General features: G+C 34.3%; 1 protein-coding gene across 9 annotated transcripts in view; it reads right to left on the reverse strand.

Annotated features, from left to right (window-relative positions):
- LOC113097251 (rap1 GTPase-activating protein 1-like) overlaps positions 1 to 16,810 on the reverse strand; it is a 42,374-nt gene that overhangs the window by 4,191 nt on the left and 21,373 nt on the right. For 4 of the 9 annotated variants that reach the window (XM_026262473.1, XM_026262491.1, XM_026262527.1 and 1 more), the window contains 17 exons: positions 11,955 to 11,990; positions 11,093 to 11,140; positions 10,268 to 10,306; positions 9,976 to 10,164; positions 8,420 to 8,523; positions 7,462 to 7,540; positions 7,020 to 7,073; positions 6,841 to 6,924; positions 5,731 to 5,831; positions 5,278 to 5,407; positions 3,429 to 3,584; positions 3,168 to 3,239; positions 2,437 to 2,523; positions 2,212 to 2,352; positions 1,707 to 1,838; positions 678 to 787; positions 390 to 509 (listed from right to left, as the gene is read on the reverse strand). In XM_026262473.1, the coding sequence (XP_026118258.1) occupies positions 390 to 509; positions 678 to 787; positions 1,707 to 1,838; positions 2,212 to 2,352; positions 2,437 to 2,523; positions 3,168 to 3,239; positions 3,429 to 3,584; positions 5,278 to 5,407; positions 5,731 to 5,831; positions 6,841 to 6,924; positions 7,020 to 7,073; positions 7,462 to 7,540; positions 8,420 to 8,523; positions 9,976 to 10,164; positions 10,268 to 10,306; positions 11,093 to 11,140; positions 11,955 to 11,990 (1,682 nt within the window). Of the gene's footprint in view, positions 1 to 389; positions 510 to 677; positions 788 to 1,706; positions 1,839 to 2,211; positions 2,353 to 2,436; positions 2,524 to 3,167; positions 3,240 to 3,428; positions 3,585 to 5,277; positions 5,408 to 5,730; positions 5,832 to 6,840; positions 6,925 to 7,019; positions 7,074 to 7,461; positions 7,541 to 8,419; positions 8,524 to 9,975; positions 10,165 to 10,267; positions 10,307 to 11,092; positions 11,141 to 11,954; positions 11,991 to 14,965; positions 15,246 to 16,810 lie in introns of those variants that run through there. The other 5 variants (XM_026262486.1, XM_026262496.1, XM_026262522.1 and 2 more) reach the window with 3 other exon arrangements.

Consider the following 16,810-nt stretch of genomic DNA (forward strand, 5'->3'; position numbering starts at 1 on the left):
GCTATTTACTTACCAAACATGAACGTGTTATTTGACTTTGAAGATAAATGGATCTATGCTTTACTAGTACTAGTATTACATTTCAAAGGAAATAAGATTTTGATGCACATGGGGTCTGTACAATTTTTTTTTTTTTTTTGAAAGAAATTAATACCTGTATTGAGGAAAAACTAACATTTGAACATCCAATTGACCAAAAGTGAAAAAGTCTATTTCAAATTATTGTGGGAAAAAAAATCTTAAGCAGCATTTCTCTTTTCAACACTGATAATAAGAAATGATTCTTGATGGGCAAATAAAATAGCACAACAAAATAATCATAGATGTCTTTCCAGGAATGTAAAGATCAGATTATATATACGTCCATGCAGCAACCAGAAGGTGCTCACCCAATCTTAGTGATCTGCATCTCAGGTGAGCTCTGACTGGACGAGTTGTCTAATCTGAGGTCCTGAGTGGTGTGTCCACCGTCAGATGTCCTCTGTGGACTCGGGGACACATCCCGACTGCTGGAACATAATGATTAACTCTTAATTATTGTTCTCAGAACTGCATTTTTCATAATAATAAACCTAACATAAAAAGATACTTATTTGTCAGTACACACTTAATACACACTAGAATCTAACCTCTTTTACCTTTTTTTATATATAGTTTTCTAGCCACATTTTTCTTACCTTCTCTCTTGAACTTCTTGTATGTTCTCAATCCCAATGGCACTGCTCCTCCTGGAACTAAATGGACCAGATTTCTTACGGGTTGGGCTTTTCCCGGGAATAATCAAGGACTGTGGAGAAATCACATTTGGGTCACATTTTGATTCAGTTTATTAGCCCCTACATAATATCTTCCATTCATGCACTTTCTCTAGTTTTAATTCTTATTTTATTTTTGTTGATTTTAACTTGACTTTTATGTGTTTATTATTATTATGCTTAAATAGAGCACTTTGAATGACCATTGTGTGTGAAATGCTTTGTGTAAATCGACATGCTGTGTCTACTATCAATCATCAGGGTGACGACAGCTTTATGATTCAACACAAAACATTGAATATTATATTATATCAGCTAACAAACAGCAAAAACTGGGTGCTATTTTTTATAAAAACGGACAAGCCCTTCAACATCATCAGAGCTTGATGCGTGATTTAAGTTGGTCTAAATATTGGTTCATGAAGCATTGCAGTGCCGCCAAGATGACCTTGAAAACAGGTCCAGATGGAAAAATCTCTGTTTAACAAAGCTGTCTGCAAGTTTATAGTTCTGCACACACGTTTGATAATTATCTGGCTTTCTGTGACAGTTGTTGCAGACACATTAGTACATTAGGATGGCTAACAGGCTGTTACGGCAGTCTGTCATGAGAGGCTCTCTCAGTTATTGCAGTTGCTCTTGTTGTCATAGCAATGGAGACGGGACGGTCACTTGTGGAGAGCCCCATCTGTTCCACCGACCACCATCCAAACAGATCATAAGAGCTAATTACAATTTTTTCTTTTGTAACGGGGAAATGATAAAGACCCGGTCTAACATCAGCACAAGCCTCAGATGATGTGAGCCATAATAATGACACAAACCAACTCGCAGGGATCGACCGGGGTCAGAGGGCATGAAGACTGGCACAAACTAAAGCTGCCACACTGTTTTGGGGCTTCTCATGACAGCCTGCACTCATTTGTGGGTCACAAGGGTGTTCATACTCACAATGCCGGGTGTTTTGGTGGTGTCTGGGGGGTTGTGTGTAAAGCTTCCGCTGTGGCTCGTGGAGACGGTGTGTGGTTTCTTGTTACTGAGGCCCATGGCATCCATAGACTGACTTCTATTGCGGATTACTCGCTGGAAAGAGAAAAAGAATGCATTGCATCACTGCAAGCCAAACAATAGAGGGCGCTACAACTGTTTATATGAGGGCTAGAGAGAACATAGTGGGCATGATTTGACTAGCATACTACATACTTGCAATTAAATATTATATTACAGTGTATACTGCATGGATCATACTTCAATATTATGCTGATTTTAACATACAACAATATGGGATGCAACAATTCTAGTCTCACATATAGGATGGACAGTATGCAAATTATGCAAAACTCTTCTCTGCCATTCACCAGAACTCTTTTGTTAGACATAAGCATCATTTTGTCAGTAATTAATTAAACAAATACAAACTCTTTTAACTAGTTAAAGAGATTCAAATGGATTTTACCTTGAAAGACTCAAAGAAGCCACTGCTGCCTCCTCCTCCATTCTCCAGTTTGTCATCATCTCCTCCCAGTCCCATCATGGACTGGCTGTTCATGTGTAGCTCCTCATATAAAGTCTCCAGCAGAGCAAAACGTGTCCTCTCCTGGAGAAACAAGATTTAATGTACAGCAAGTATGCATGCAGATGCTCCTACACAAATACATGCAAACACGTATGCCCTTCTCACCTCCAGCTTGGCAAACTTCTCCGCTTTATAGCAGGAATATTCAGCATTGATCAGTTTGGTCAAGAGGAACTCATGAAACTCTGGACTCTACACAAAACACAATGAACATGAGATTAAATTAGATTTATACAAAGAACAGTTCCTAAATATTTTATTTATTTATTTTTTGATACAATTATATATTAGTTCAATTATTTATTAATTCAGTCATATCAGTCATATTATATGTTAGGTAAAAAATAATCGCATTGGATAAAAGCGTCTGCTAATTGCATACATTTAATTTTAATTTAATATCAAAGCAATACCTCACCTAAGAGTGAATATTTGCTGAAAGACCCTCTGACCAAGATGTAGATTGGTTCTTCATGGGAACAGATTTGGAGAAATTTAGCATTACATCACTTACTCAGAATTTCTTCAATCCCATGAAGAAACAAATCTTGGATAGTACATTTCAGCAACATTTTTGGGTGAACTACTCCTTGCCAGCAAACTATACTGGCAGTGAAATTGTTTAAATTGATTTTTATTTTATTTTTTAAGTACAACTATATTTATTCATATAATTTGTCAGCATATTATAAAATCCGGAAAGTATTTAAATAAAGTGAGAATGAACTAAAAGTACTTGTTGTAAAAATAAAAAAATCTGTTCCATTTTTGAGTTCCGGGAAAATATTTCACATGGAATTAGTCACATTACATGAATACAAACTGAAAAGGTGTACCTTTTTAAAGACAGCTGGGTCTGGGAGGGCTGGTCCAAAGAAAGGCACATCATCTCTTGCCGTCACAGATACCTAAAATATCACAAAAGAAATTATGACTGATATCACTTCAAAAAAAAAAAAAGTCTTCAGCACTTTGTTTAACTATTGGAAAACATCAATGTATTGAACTGAGTCAATAAATGTAATCAAGTATTCCTATTAGAAATACACAATTCACATAAATCCATGGCATGGAAAAATTCAAACAATTGTAATTACCTTATAGAGGACGTTATCAGTGCAGGCGTTCTCTACTTGAACCACTACATAAGCGTGAAGGAAATTTGATGCAATCATATCGGGAACAAATGGTGTATTTTCTTCTTGGAACACAATGGCCACAATGTCATTTCCTATATGCCTCTTCCTCTGGAGCTGAAATTAAGTCACACCAAGAAAACAAAACTGTGAAGTAATAAGAGGAAGCTGCCCGTAAGGTCTGCACAAATGATTTAAGATTCACTTCTTCGAACAGACCGGCCAGAAACGAAAGCTGAACTGAAAACTTAAATAGACCATGTGTATGAAAAATGTATATTTGTACATTTATATTTGAACAGAACCAACACAGTTATGCCAGTTTGTGAGGCATGTTATTTTGCACTATATATATATATTTATTTATTTATTTATTTATTTATTTATTTATTTATTTATTTATTTATAAGAATGTCATACCTAAACAGCTGTTTATGTAATTATGAGTAGGCCCACACAAAATCTTCCTACTTTTCATATTTTTGTTAATTGATTTTTGGAATTAATAAAATAAAATAAAATATCCTTTTGATTTTGAAGTGAAATTATCCGTTTCTTTTTTATGCTTTTGATATGTTTTATGAGATTCTCCTTTCTACTGACAAACATCACTTATTAAATGTCCCACAAAATAACAATATTGAATCATAATATTATCACAAACCAATCAGTGTTTTATTGCACCAGTGCTGTCAAAGATCTACATTTCGAAACAATAATTACATTTATACTTGATTTAACTTTGCAACAAATCACTATTAGCATTCTGCAGGGTGTCAGTTTTATCTCCTATAAACCTTCAAAGAACTGAACTGTTCGTTCGCTCGTCTTCACAGCTTGCTCATAAATACTTATTAGAGCTGTCATAACAGAAAAATAGTTCACAGGCAAACTGCTTGTCTTTATCATCAAAGTGTTCAGGAAATTAATAAGACCTATCGAAGCATGTTTGCAGCCCTGTGGCAAACATCATATTCAAAAGGATGTTTTAGATCGAAACAAACCATTTTGAGGCAAAAACACATTTGTCAGTGCCAGTCTGGAGGATATTAGCATATCGCTATACTGTAGCTCTCATATTACATCACATATCTCATACAATAGTGATTAAAAAGCAGCAGGTGATGAATCTGTACCCATATGTTATCTCTGGCCTCTGAGGTACCATACTGAAAAGGGTGTGTTATAGTGGCCAGGGCAGTCTATGCTGAAACCCCTAGGTGATGTTCTCTCTCGGAGCAAAGTAAAGCGTGCATGACAACAGATGGCTTTCAGGATCAGTCCTTTGCACTGTGTGGTTTGCTTGCTAATTAACAGAGCATACTGTTGGTCAGTGCATAACACAGTGGCCAAGGATCTCTGGGGGGCTGCAAATGGTAATACACCCGAAACTAACACTAACTGTGACAAAACAATATCCCAGAATCGTACTCGTTGGTCCTAAATGTGCAAATACATTTATCTATATTTACCCACCCTCAAGAGGTAACCAAAAGTTGATTTAGCTAAAATCTGAGGAATCTGAATAAAAAAAAAAAAATAAAAAAAAAGTTTTCTTTACTGATTGTGAATCAAAACAGAATGAAAAAATAAAATAAATAAAATAAATAAAAGATAAAACAGAACAAAAAGTAAACAAAGCCAAAGCAATCAACAAACAAAACAAAAAGGTAAACAAAGCCAACACAATAAAGCAGAACAAAACAAATCAAAGCCAAACTAAACAAAACTAAACAAAACAAAACAAAGCCAAACAGCAGAACAAAAAAACAAAAAACAAAGCAGGACTAAACAAAATATGAGGTCTCACCTGCTGGGAATCACCTTCAGTGTATGGCAGCTTCGTGGACACGTGGAACATTATCTCTTTATTGTGGAAGTTGTGGTAGACTGACTCAATTCCAGTCTGACCATGTGTCACATCCAGGCCTCCACGAAAGCTTATTACAAAAGAAGGTCAAAAAGATCTGAATTACTTCATTAATATTTTCAAACTCTAAACATACCAGCTGTACAAACAACCCTTCGTCAGGCCTGGGACAGTATTCTATTTAAACAATCACAGCCATTACTCAACATATAACTCTGACTTACACCTGAAATTAAAGGGAAATTATAATATAATAAGATAACTTTGATACTGAAGCCTCCACAACAGCTATCCGCCTAACCCTACAAAGTGATTTATTAATATGAATGTTGTTCCAGGATCAGAAAAAGTCCTACTTGGGTACTGTTCATGTTAAACACTGTAGGTCTATACCCTTTAAAATCATGAAGTTCAATCTTCTCTCCCAAGAACTCCAGAAACTCAACAAAAGCTGGACTTTCCTCATTGTTTCCGAATAGTTCCTCTTCTGATGTCTGCAGAACAGAGAACATTTTCAGTTCACAAACCCACAAATAATATAAATGAAGCAATCCAGGGGTGTATTCCAGAAAGCAGGGTTAACTTACCGTGATCTAAACCCTGAACTCTCGGTTGATTAACCCCAAACCTTGCTTACTCCAGGTATGTGGTTCCAAAAACGCTACCGGGAGTAAGTTCATTCAACTCAGAGTATGTTCCTGGTTAAGACTCAAGACATTCTTAACAGAGTGACGAATCGACGAGTCACTATAGAAACGGACGCAAAGAAAAAGCGCGCCAAGCTGTTTCTTTCTTCTTCTTTTGTTCATTAGTTGTTTACATTCTTAGTGCATATCGCCAACTAATTGATGGATGTGCAGTCATTTTTATTTTTATTTCCATTTAATCTTCAATCCTTGAGAATGTAAATTATATTTTTTGTTTTATGCTAATTATACATTAAGTCATATCAGATATGTATTTTGATTTAGAATTTAGACATTATAGAAAATACCACTCCATGTGTGAGATATTACATGTAATTACAAATTACAATAACAATGTCATTGTGTTTTATAATTTATGCATACGTCTTAACACATAATTTATAGATAACTCTTATATATCCCAATAAAAGAAATAATCATATTAAAATAATATATTACCTTATTTATTACTTATATTAGCGCTTCCTCATTAACAAATCATATATATTTATATATAAAATAGGCTATATTACATATTGTAATATTATATAATGTTTTGTAATATTATATAATGTTCTGTCACGCCCACTGAAGGGTTGCTGAAGTGATCTAACCCTGGAACATAACCTGCTCTGGAGCAGGTTAAGTTCAGAGAGTGAGTTGCTATGACTACTAACATACCCTGAAAGTTACCTCCGTTTTTGGAACCGAAATTTGAGGTTATCCGCTTACTTACTCTTTAACATACCCGGGTATGTCACATAACCTGCTTTCTGGAATACCCCCCAGGAATAAAAACACATAAAGGTGATCTAACCTGCGCAAATTTCTGGTAGATGACTCCAAACTTGAAGTTGTTGCTGATGACGTGCTCATCAAAGGTCACAATAAGTCTGGATGCCTTGAAACATATAATCAATGAGGCTGAGTGCAAAAAAAAAAAAAACTTGTTTTGTTAATTCGTTTTTTTTTCCCTATGTTTCTGTCCCAGCTTACCTTTGGGTATAAGACGGGATAAAATCGGTCCACATTCACCTCTTCACTGACAAGCTTGAAAAAGAAAAATAGTGATTAATCTAATTTACATTTTTCTAATCACATTATTTTTTATTAAATAATTCTAATTGCAAATATTATATATATATATATATATATATATATATATATATATATATATATATATATATATGTGTGTATATATATATATATATATATATATATATATATATATATATGTATATATATATATATATATATATATATATATATATATATATATATATATATATATATATATATATGTATATATATATATATATATATATATATATATATATATATATAGACACACACACTTTTAATTGAATAACATTTTACTGGAATTAGTTTTTTTATCCAATGACAGCCATGCACTCAACTATTTATGTTAATGTTCTACCTTCGCCATCTGCACAACATTAGGGAACTCGGTCAGACAAGAAATTGGTATCACATCATGGTAGGTTTTAAATCTTGACCTACAATTAAAAAGACAGAAGATTTACACTTACCTCCAGCATTACAAACTATTATAATAACACCAACCAAACTTCTCAATTGCACTTCACAGACACATTCTCTGCTAATCTGTCTGAGACAAATTGCTCACGCTCCTCTATTGCAAGTAGCTTTGGATAAAAGCGTCTACTAAATGCATTAATATAAATGTAAATGTATATGTTATATTTAGCAGTAAAGACAAATAGAGGGTGAGAGAGACAGTGAGAGATGAATGGTAGTTCAACTATGAAAAATTACCATGTGAATCACTCCAGCATTCACAGGTGCACTTGTCAATTATCGTACAACCAATACAAAACATTCAAAGAGTCCATGAAAAGCTCCCTGTATAAAAGAGAGGCTTTATAGATCACTGTCTCTTGTTTCCAACCCCATCATTAAAGGGCCTCGAGAAAGGCTTTTGGTCATTAAGAATAGATGTGACCTTGTGTTTCTGCTGCCTATTTTGATCACTTAAGTCAGAACATCTTCGTAAATGAACAATGAGAGAATATGAGACAGGAGGGAGTGGACGTGAATGTTTCTTTAAAAAGTGTCTGTGACATGGTTGTGCACCATTCAGAACTAAATTGAGAATATCTTTTAAATTCCAATCCAATTTATTGAACTGGATTTCAATTGAGGTAGCAAGAAAGGATTTGTAAATTCAATGGAAGTAGCATTGAAAGGGAATAAAGGTTTGTTCCTAGACTCTATTCTTTTACTATTCAACTATTTACTGTTATATATTCCCTAAGGTATTTCAGTAACATTTGTAACAAAGGAATTAAAAAAACACATAATTCAAAACATCAAAGCCATACTTGTTTTTTAAATCTTGGAATAGTCAAGAGTACCTAAGCAACAGTCGAAGGTGCTCCTGGTCTCCAATCACATCATACTTCACCGAGAAGACCAGGTGGCCCAGAGCAGTGTCCACTGAGTAATAATTAAAGTGCTCCTGCGGGAAGAGTTATAAACGCATAAACCCTCTGAAAGACTCTTTACATCATCACAAATTCCTAAAAGCTCTGGCCCTGAAAGACAGCAAGCCCAGAGAGTAATGCTACTACTAATAAGATGACTATAAGGACAAGGACCACAAGATTCAGGAACAGCTTTTTCCCTAAAGCTGTCTCCTTGCTGAACTCTGCCCTCTGACACCCCTCAACACCCCCCACACCACACATAGACCCCCCCCCCCTCTTCAACACTCTGATTTATTTACTCACAAAAAGCAAAAAGTAACTTGTTATTACTTGCACTACTGCCTGTTCATCCAGGAACAATGTATAATCCATTTGCACATTGAAATATTTTTTTTTTCTATGCACTTTACTGTCCATTGCAATACTGTAAATTATGTTCATAGTTCTGCCTATAGTGTACATACACTTTTACATAGCCCATCTGTATAGTATGTTCATAGTACACCTATCTGTATATCGTGCTTATAGTATTTAATATCTGTAAATTATGTCCATAATACTTACCTGTATAGTTATTGTACATATTATAGACCTTTATTCTGTACTTACTGCTTATTGCACTTCTGGTTAGATGCTAACTGCATTTCGTTGCCTTGTACCTACATGTGCAGTGACAATAAAGTTGAATCTAATCTAATCTAATCTAATAACAGCAATAATGAGACAAAACAACCAATAAAAACACTCCTGTTCTTATAACAATCATCTATCAATTTGCTAATTGGTGATAAAATAGTAATTCTGATTAACTTTGTCAACTACGTTAATATATCAGATAAAGCATAAATCAATAAAACGGATAAGTAAAACAACTCTTAATAATTAATATTTATTTTCATAAAGTACCTTTCAGAACCTCAAAGTCGCTTTAAGAATGAAAACGGAAACAACAGAATTAGTGCTGTCAAACGATTAATCGTGATTAATCGCATTCAACATAAATGTTTTTGTTTATTTAATATATGCATGTGTACTGTATATATTTATTATGAATATATAAAAACACACAAATGCATGTATATATATATATTTCAGAAAAATATGTTTTGTTTATATATTAAATATACATATATAAATATATATTATGCAAACAAAATCTTTTATTTTGGATGCAATTAATCATGTTTAATCGTTTGACAGCACTCAACAGAATGAAATCTACAAATACGCATAATATATCAGCGACTTTAAATGGCCTTAAATGGTACTCATTGGTTTGATGAGGCTGAAATAGTGTGATTCTAGTTGACTTTATTATATAAAATTCCAGATTGCACATTGTTGTTGTTTGTTTTTCATTAATATGAATATTTTCAATATAATATTGTTAATTACACTGGTTATTGCCTATAACAAGACAGACAGACAAAGAGAGATAGGTTAAATGAATAATTAAATGCATCTTGGTCCGTTTAGAATCTCACCTTGCCCAGGAAGTGCTTCCTGTAGATCTTGGCTATGCTGTTTGTCTCCAGTTTAACCTGTGATGCGGGACAAGGGGGCGGTTCCTCTGCTGTGGAGGAGGAGCCTAAATCATGATTGGTCCCTTCAATCCAGTAACCCCCAAACTGGGGCAGCAGAATGAGTGGTAAAGGGCCTGTACGACCCAATACCTGCCAGCCCACAAAAACAAAAACAACAATTTTACAACCAGTCTCTTAAACAAGAAAACACACTCATATTTACATGAAAAAAAAAGCCAAACAAGTTCGCAACCTCATGGACGCTGGGATATGGAATGTAATCTTCCTCTGTCTGTGGGAAGAATAGAGAGAGATTAGAGATGTAGATATTGTGAGCCTCTCATTCAAGTCACTTTAAGCTGCAGATTAAGGAAATATGGAGTTGCTTAAAGAGACCTGTGGAGACTTATGATTCCAAACAAACCCTGAACTATGAGAACTGAGAGCATCAGATCACATGTTCTGGTGTTTTATGTTGACTTGAATGCACAGAACTATAACCAAGTGCTTCTATATAGATTCCGTTAAATACATACTTAATATAATATATGTGAAGATATTTTATGTTAACACAAGACACGTTTACATTTTTAAGCCAATCATTTTTCTGATGTTCCTCTTATAGTAGCAGTAAATTAAAATTACAAAAAGTTCAACTTATTAATTTTAAATGCAATACTTATGGCACAAGATGCTGAAAGAGGTTTGCTCATTTAAACGCTTTTTAAACAAAAATTGTATTTTAAATAAGACCTCCATCATTTTAGACTTCTACACTAAGCTGAGAATGAGGGTTAATATAAAAACATCCATCTGTGACCAAAGCAATCCTATGTGTTTCTGTGCATATGTGATAAACACGGTGCTAAATGCAGTGTCTGTGAGAACAGACTGTAATGACTATAACACTTGATGCTAGGGATGCACCGATGTATTGACGCCGATATTTATCGGCAGATTTTTGCTTATTTTAAAGCCAATAGTTGTTTGTTAAAATTGGTATCGGCCCAACAAAAAAATATTATCGGTACATCTCTACATGATGCTTGTTTGTGTGGCTCTAAATATACACACTTACTTTGAGAGGAGGTGGAAGAGAGCACCTCTGCTCGTCCATTCTACTGCTCTGTGTTCACAAAAAAGGTGAGGATATTCAATAAATACAGTTCATTTAAAAATATGAATCAAATTGAATTACTGTCATTCATATACATTATTAGAACAGTAAATGCCAGAAATTCAGCATTCATTTAGAACTTGAACTATATACATTTAATAATTCTCAATTTCTTCAATATTTACAACAATTTAAATACAGACATTACACAGAGAGACGCTTAAGCCTGAAACATATTCTATGCAAGTATTTAAGCTTCTAAAGCAATAACGAACATTGACATAAAATATACTTAAAATTACTTTAATATAAATTAATATATACAATTAAATAACAGCTATTTAAAATAAATTATACCACCGCCTTTAGGTTTGTTACAAGTTTATCTAGCTTAAATGAATAAAAAACAGACTTTTGAATGTTTAGAAAAAGGAAACATAATATGAATGAGAAATGTTTTTTTTTTTTTTTAACTATTACTTCATAATGATTGGATCTTTTTGTGCTCAAATTATGATGGATCACTAGGTTCAACAGACATTAAAATGTACTGATCAAGTGTTTGTGTACTTGCATAGACTATATTTCTAACACTGTTTTCAAGAGTTTAATGACAGAGCTTAAGCTACATATATACATTTTAAAGTGAATGAGTGACATTAAGAGAGAACATTAAATATAGATGACAGATGACAGTAATAATAGGCAAAGTCTGGGAAGGTGTCACAATATTGCAGGTTAAAAAAGGTCAGAGGTCATAAAAAGTGAGAGATTGCAGGAAAAGCAACAAACATAAGACCAGAGGAAAATGTGGACTTCTCACCTGCATTCGCTCTATCATTGCAAATATATCTGATGTCTGAGAACCAGGAGGAACAGGTAAAAGAGGGGGGAGAGAGAGCAGGATGAACACAATGAGAAAGAGTGAGATCTGACAGTCTGCAAGTCCACTTGACATGGGAATGACTCTTGGCTCTTTCAGTGACAGTGGCTTTGCAGTAATGGACAGAGCTCCCTGCCTTGATCCTACGATCAACAGTGCATCAGACGACCAGATGTCCTTCCTCCCTATCATACGGTTCATCTCAATGGGAGATGAAGACTGTGAAACAGCATAATTTAGCACGGAGACAGAGCAGCTGTGAGTATGAAGGATGTGACCTGACTAGCTACAGCTGCGGTGTCATATCATTGAGTCCACAGCTCAAAATAAACCAGCATAAGAACATGTATGCATTAAAGGGAAAGTTGTTCAGAAATTATAGCCTGCATATTAGCATGTTTGCTAATGCTTTGCATATAAATATGTTATATAGTTGCACAGGTATATTTGTAGCAATAGCCAACAATACATTGTATGGGTCAAAATTACCGTATTTTCCGGACTATAAGTCACACTTTTTTTCATAGTTTGGCTGGTCCTGCGACTTATAGTCAGGTGCGACTTATTTATCAAAATGAATTTGACATGAACCAAGAGAAATTAACTAACAGAAAACATTACCGTCTATGCTGCCAGAGATGCGGCTGTAGACGGTAATGTTTTCTCTTGGTTTTTGTTTCTAAATAAATGCGACCTATAGTCTTGTGCGACTTATATGTTTTTTCCTCATCATGACGTATTTTTGGACTGATGCGACTTATACTCAGGTGCGACTTATAGTGCGAAAAATACGATATACATTTTCTTTTATACCAAAAATAACTAGTATATTAAGTAATGATCATGTTCCATGAAGATATTTTGTAAATGTCCTACCATAAATATCAAAACGTATTTTTTTATTAGTATAATGCCTTGCTAAGGACTTTATTTGGACAACTTTCCCTCAGTTTCCAGATTTTCAAATATTTGTATCTCGGCCAAATATTGTCCTATCCTAACAAACCACACATCAGTGGAAAGCTAAAATTAATAAAACAACTGACACCTATGACCGGTTTTGTAATCCAGGGTCACATATAACCCTAAATATTAAACTTAACTCATCCTGAACTTTCACAGTCAATGAGTTTTCCTTGGCAGATGACAAAATAAAGTTAAAAAGTGAATATTGTATGTTGAAGGTGGGATAACATAACATACTGTAGCAACACAAGAGCCACCTGGCAACCTCTTAGCAACCGAACAAACCAACAACTATCTAACAACCTCACAGCAACACCACAGCCAATCAGAACACATAACCATCTAACAATGACCTAGCTACAACATAGCAACATCAAAGCCAATCAGAACCCTTCTGTAACCTAACAGCAACACCCCATCCAATCAGAACACCCCTACAAACACATAACAACGCCCTGGCAACTTGGCAGCAATTTTTGCAAAGGCAAACGCTACTAAAAAGATAAAAAACGAAATCGTGTTTGTCAGAATGCAGCAGCATTTGTAATGTTTAATGCTGATAAGACTGCAGTGTAAGGTAGGACTCTGCAAAATCCTTGCCAGCAACTGATTTTTTCTCAACAAGAAATTTCACATACACAGTGAACTTGCACTTAGATAATACACTCTCACACAGTTCAGACTATCTTAAATGACTTCAATGTAACAAAACGCTGTACTGAAACTGGAACTTCAATTTGTTTCTCCATATGGCTTGCTGATTCATCAAACACAAACACCACACACACACACACACATTTTGGGTGACTTACAACTTCTGTTATGTTAATGTAGCTGAGTGTTTTTTAACAATGGACACTTTCAGGCCTGCTGACATTTAGAGTGCTTTCTTAAAACAAACCATATTTGAAAAGTGAATACAAAATATATCTTCACATAATTACTATGAAAAATAGATTATTATTATTACTATTAATATCAAAATAATTGACGTTTTTTTTTTTTAGATTGTTTCCCTTTTTACAATGCATCAACTCATATTATTGTGATATATTTTCATTGGTATAGGACACAAAAAATTATAATATATATAATTAAAGATATGTTAAAAGGTTTGCTGAGGTAGTTTTGATGCAATATAATAAGAGTGCAATAGACATAAGAGTGCCTAAAGTTTAAGATACACCCAGTTAAATCTCTTTATAACCCAAAGTCTATCCCTAAACCTAACCATTTCCGGAATCCTTGGTTAATCTTTAGATTTTTATTAAGACATGAATAAGTCTCCTTATTTGATTAACTGTTGGAAGGTCCCATTTTATAGGTCATTTCAAGTTCTTCTATCATTGTGGGGACATCTGGTTTTCACATGCAGCTAATGTACACTTCACAGAAATACTATTTCACAAACCGTTATGAATCAACCAAGCAGTGAATTTGAGATTTCTCAATATAAGAGTGAGAATTCTTTCTTAACTTAGACATCCTATATAACACTATTGCATCACAAACGTGCTCGGTACACTTTGTACAGATCCCGTGAAAGTATATATGACTCAAAATAAATCAAATCTACAATTATCTTTCAAACAAATCAATATTTGAAATTCAATTTCACATTTCATTGACGATTTTCTCCCAAATTTGCATTACCATAATGCATCAAAACATTCTCTTGTAAATTCACTAATTTATTATTCAAACTGTAAAGTATTTATGCATGAGGATAATATCAGACACCATGATTCTCATTACTGAATTACATCATGAGAGGAATAAAAATCAGTGAGCATACTCGATAATGATAATTAAAAACGAAATCAAAAGTAAAACATCAGCACACGTTACAGTAAAAAGAAACAATAACACTAATACATTATGTCTACAATCTAACACTTGGCAATTCTATATACACACACACAAACACTTGCACATTTAATTATGATAGATTTTCCCTCACACGTTCATACATTAAGTCTACTTACATCACTGAAGCGCCTGCGGTGGTGCATGGCAGCGAGTGCTGGAAGCCGAAACCTGTACATACTCTTAGACATGATGAAGTCAATTAAATCAGCTGAACCCTTAGAGACACGACTGTGACCGGCAATGAAACTCTCTTTCTTTCAATCTTCATATGTTCTACTCATGAGAAAAGCAGCGGGGAATGCAAGAAAAAGGCATATAGCTTCCTCAATCTGCTACAACTTCCCCTATTCTAGTCAAGCATGCCATACGAAACACCCTCTGATGAAGGACATCACTGGTACTGTAAGTGACATGTGGATGTGTGTGTGTGTGTGTGTGTGTGTGTGCCCAGAAGCGTCATGCCCATTCAAACCACACATGCCTCCCCTGATTCACCAGCCAAAAGGACATGCAAAAAAGTTTCTTGTATCTTTGATAACTAAATTGCACAATTAAATTGCCCAAAAGACTGTTGCATAAATCACCAATTATAAATTCTTGAAAATGCCTAATGACTGGCTTTTGAAGGTATGCTTTCTTGAAGACATGCTTTCTCAAGTGAGTCTGTGAAATCTCTTTTTTTTTTTTTTAAATCTAAATCAAAGACCTTTGAGTGACCTTAGGATATTACCTAAATAGCGTTACAGCAATACTGTAGAATAACATGCATTGATAAACTAGCTTTTCTTTCTTCATTCTCTAAATATCTAATGTATATGTAATAGCTGCAAACATTCCCATTATATTATAGTGTAACTGTGAGAAATAGCAGGCTCAAAATGTAAAATGGTGAGATGACATAATGTCACAGTTGCTGAAAGATAATAACTTCCTGTTGTCACATTACGGCCATGTTGCACAACTATAAAGCATTTGCCAACACCATATTACAGAAATACTGCAACAGCATGAGTGTCATAGACAAACAGGCTGTTTAATAACCATAATGTGAGAATGTTTTATATGACAGAAAACAGCTTCGAAAATGGCTATAAAAGTGAATAATGTGCAACCAAAACAGAGTTAGGTGTGTTATTGTTGGATGTAAGCCTCATTCAAAATTAACTTCTAGGTTTTCTAATATCGTCATACAAAAGTTGTTTGGTGGTGTTGTGGTAAAAGCATCCTGTTGTAACGCTGTTATTGCTCTGGGATTCAGGGGAATTTAATGTAGCATCCAAAACCACTAAATCTGGGATCATCCTCCCCCCTGTTCCCAGGATCAAGGTGTTTACAGACTCTGGAAGGCATTGGTATGGGGAACCCAGAATTTGATTCCTCTGAGGCAGGTTTCTATGCAATGCCTGTTCCCAAAAGGGAAAGAAAAATTATCAGAGGTCACTGAGACTTTTACAGATCTATTTTCATTTCAGTGTCAACTTTGTCTGAGATAACTTTACAAATAAAAACAGAGAAATTAGACAATTGTTGACTTAGGTCAACACAATGTGCAATATTTTGATATTTACTATTGAATACCAGCATTTTTTAAGGAGAAAATGTCAAACATGTGAGCAAATGTGATGTCAGCAACCAACATGGTCTATAATACCTGGATCTCGATGACAGTTGCTTATCTGACAGAGAATAAAGATTTTATTAATATTTATTGATAAATATTTTGAATTCGCTTTTATTTGTTTATATTATCAGTTTTTATTTTAATTCTAGTTTGAGTCATTTCATTATGTGCTTTTTTCATTTTTATTAGCTTCTATTTAAGCTTTGATTTGTTTTTATTTCAGTTTTAGTGTTAGCAATTCTATTCTTAAACTTACGTCAGATAAAATCTCTAGTTTTTTTTTTCCATCAAATATTGTAAATTAGGTGTAAATGCCACGTTATGAATTACTCTTGCACTG

This window comes from Carassius auratus, chromosome 6, assembly GCF_003368295.1.
Source record: "Carassius auratus strain Wakin chromosome 6, ASM336829v1, whole genome shotgun sequence".
NCBI classification, from domain to species: Eukaryota; Metazoa; Chordata; class Actinopteri; order Cypriniformes; family Cyprinidae; genus Carassius; species Carassius auratus.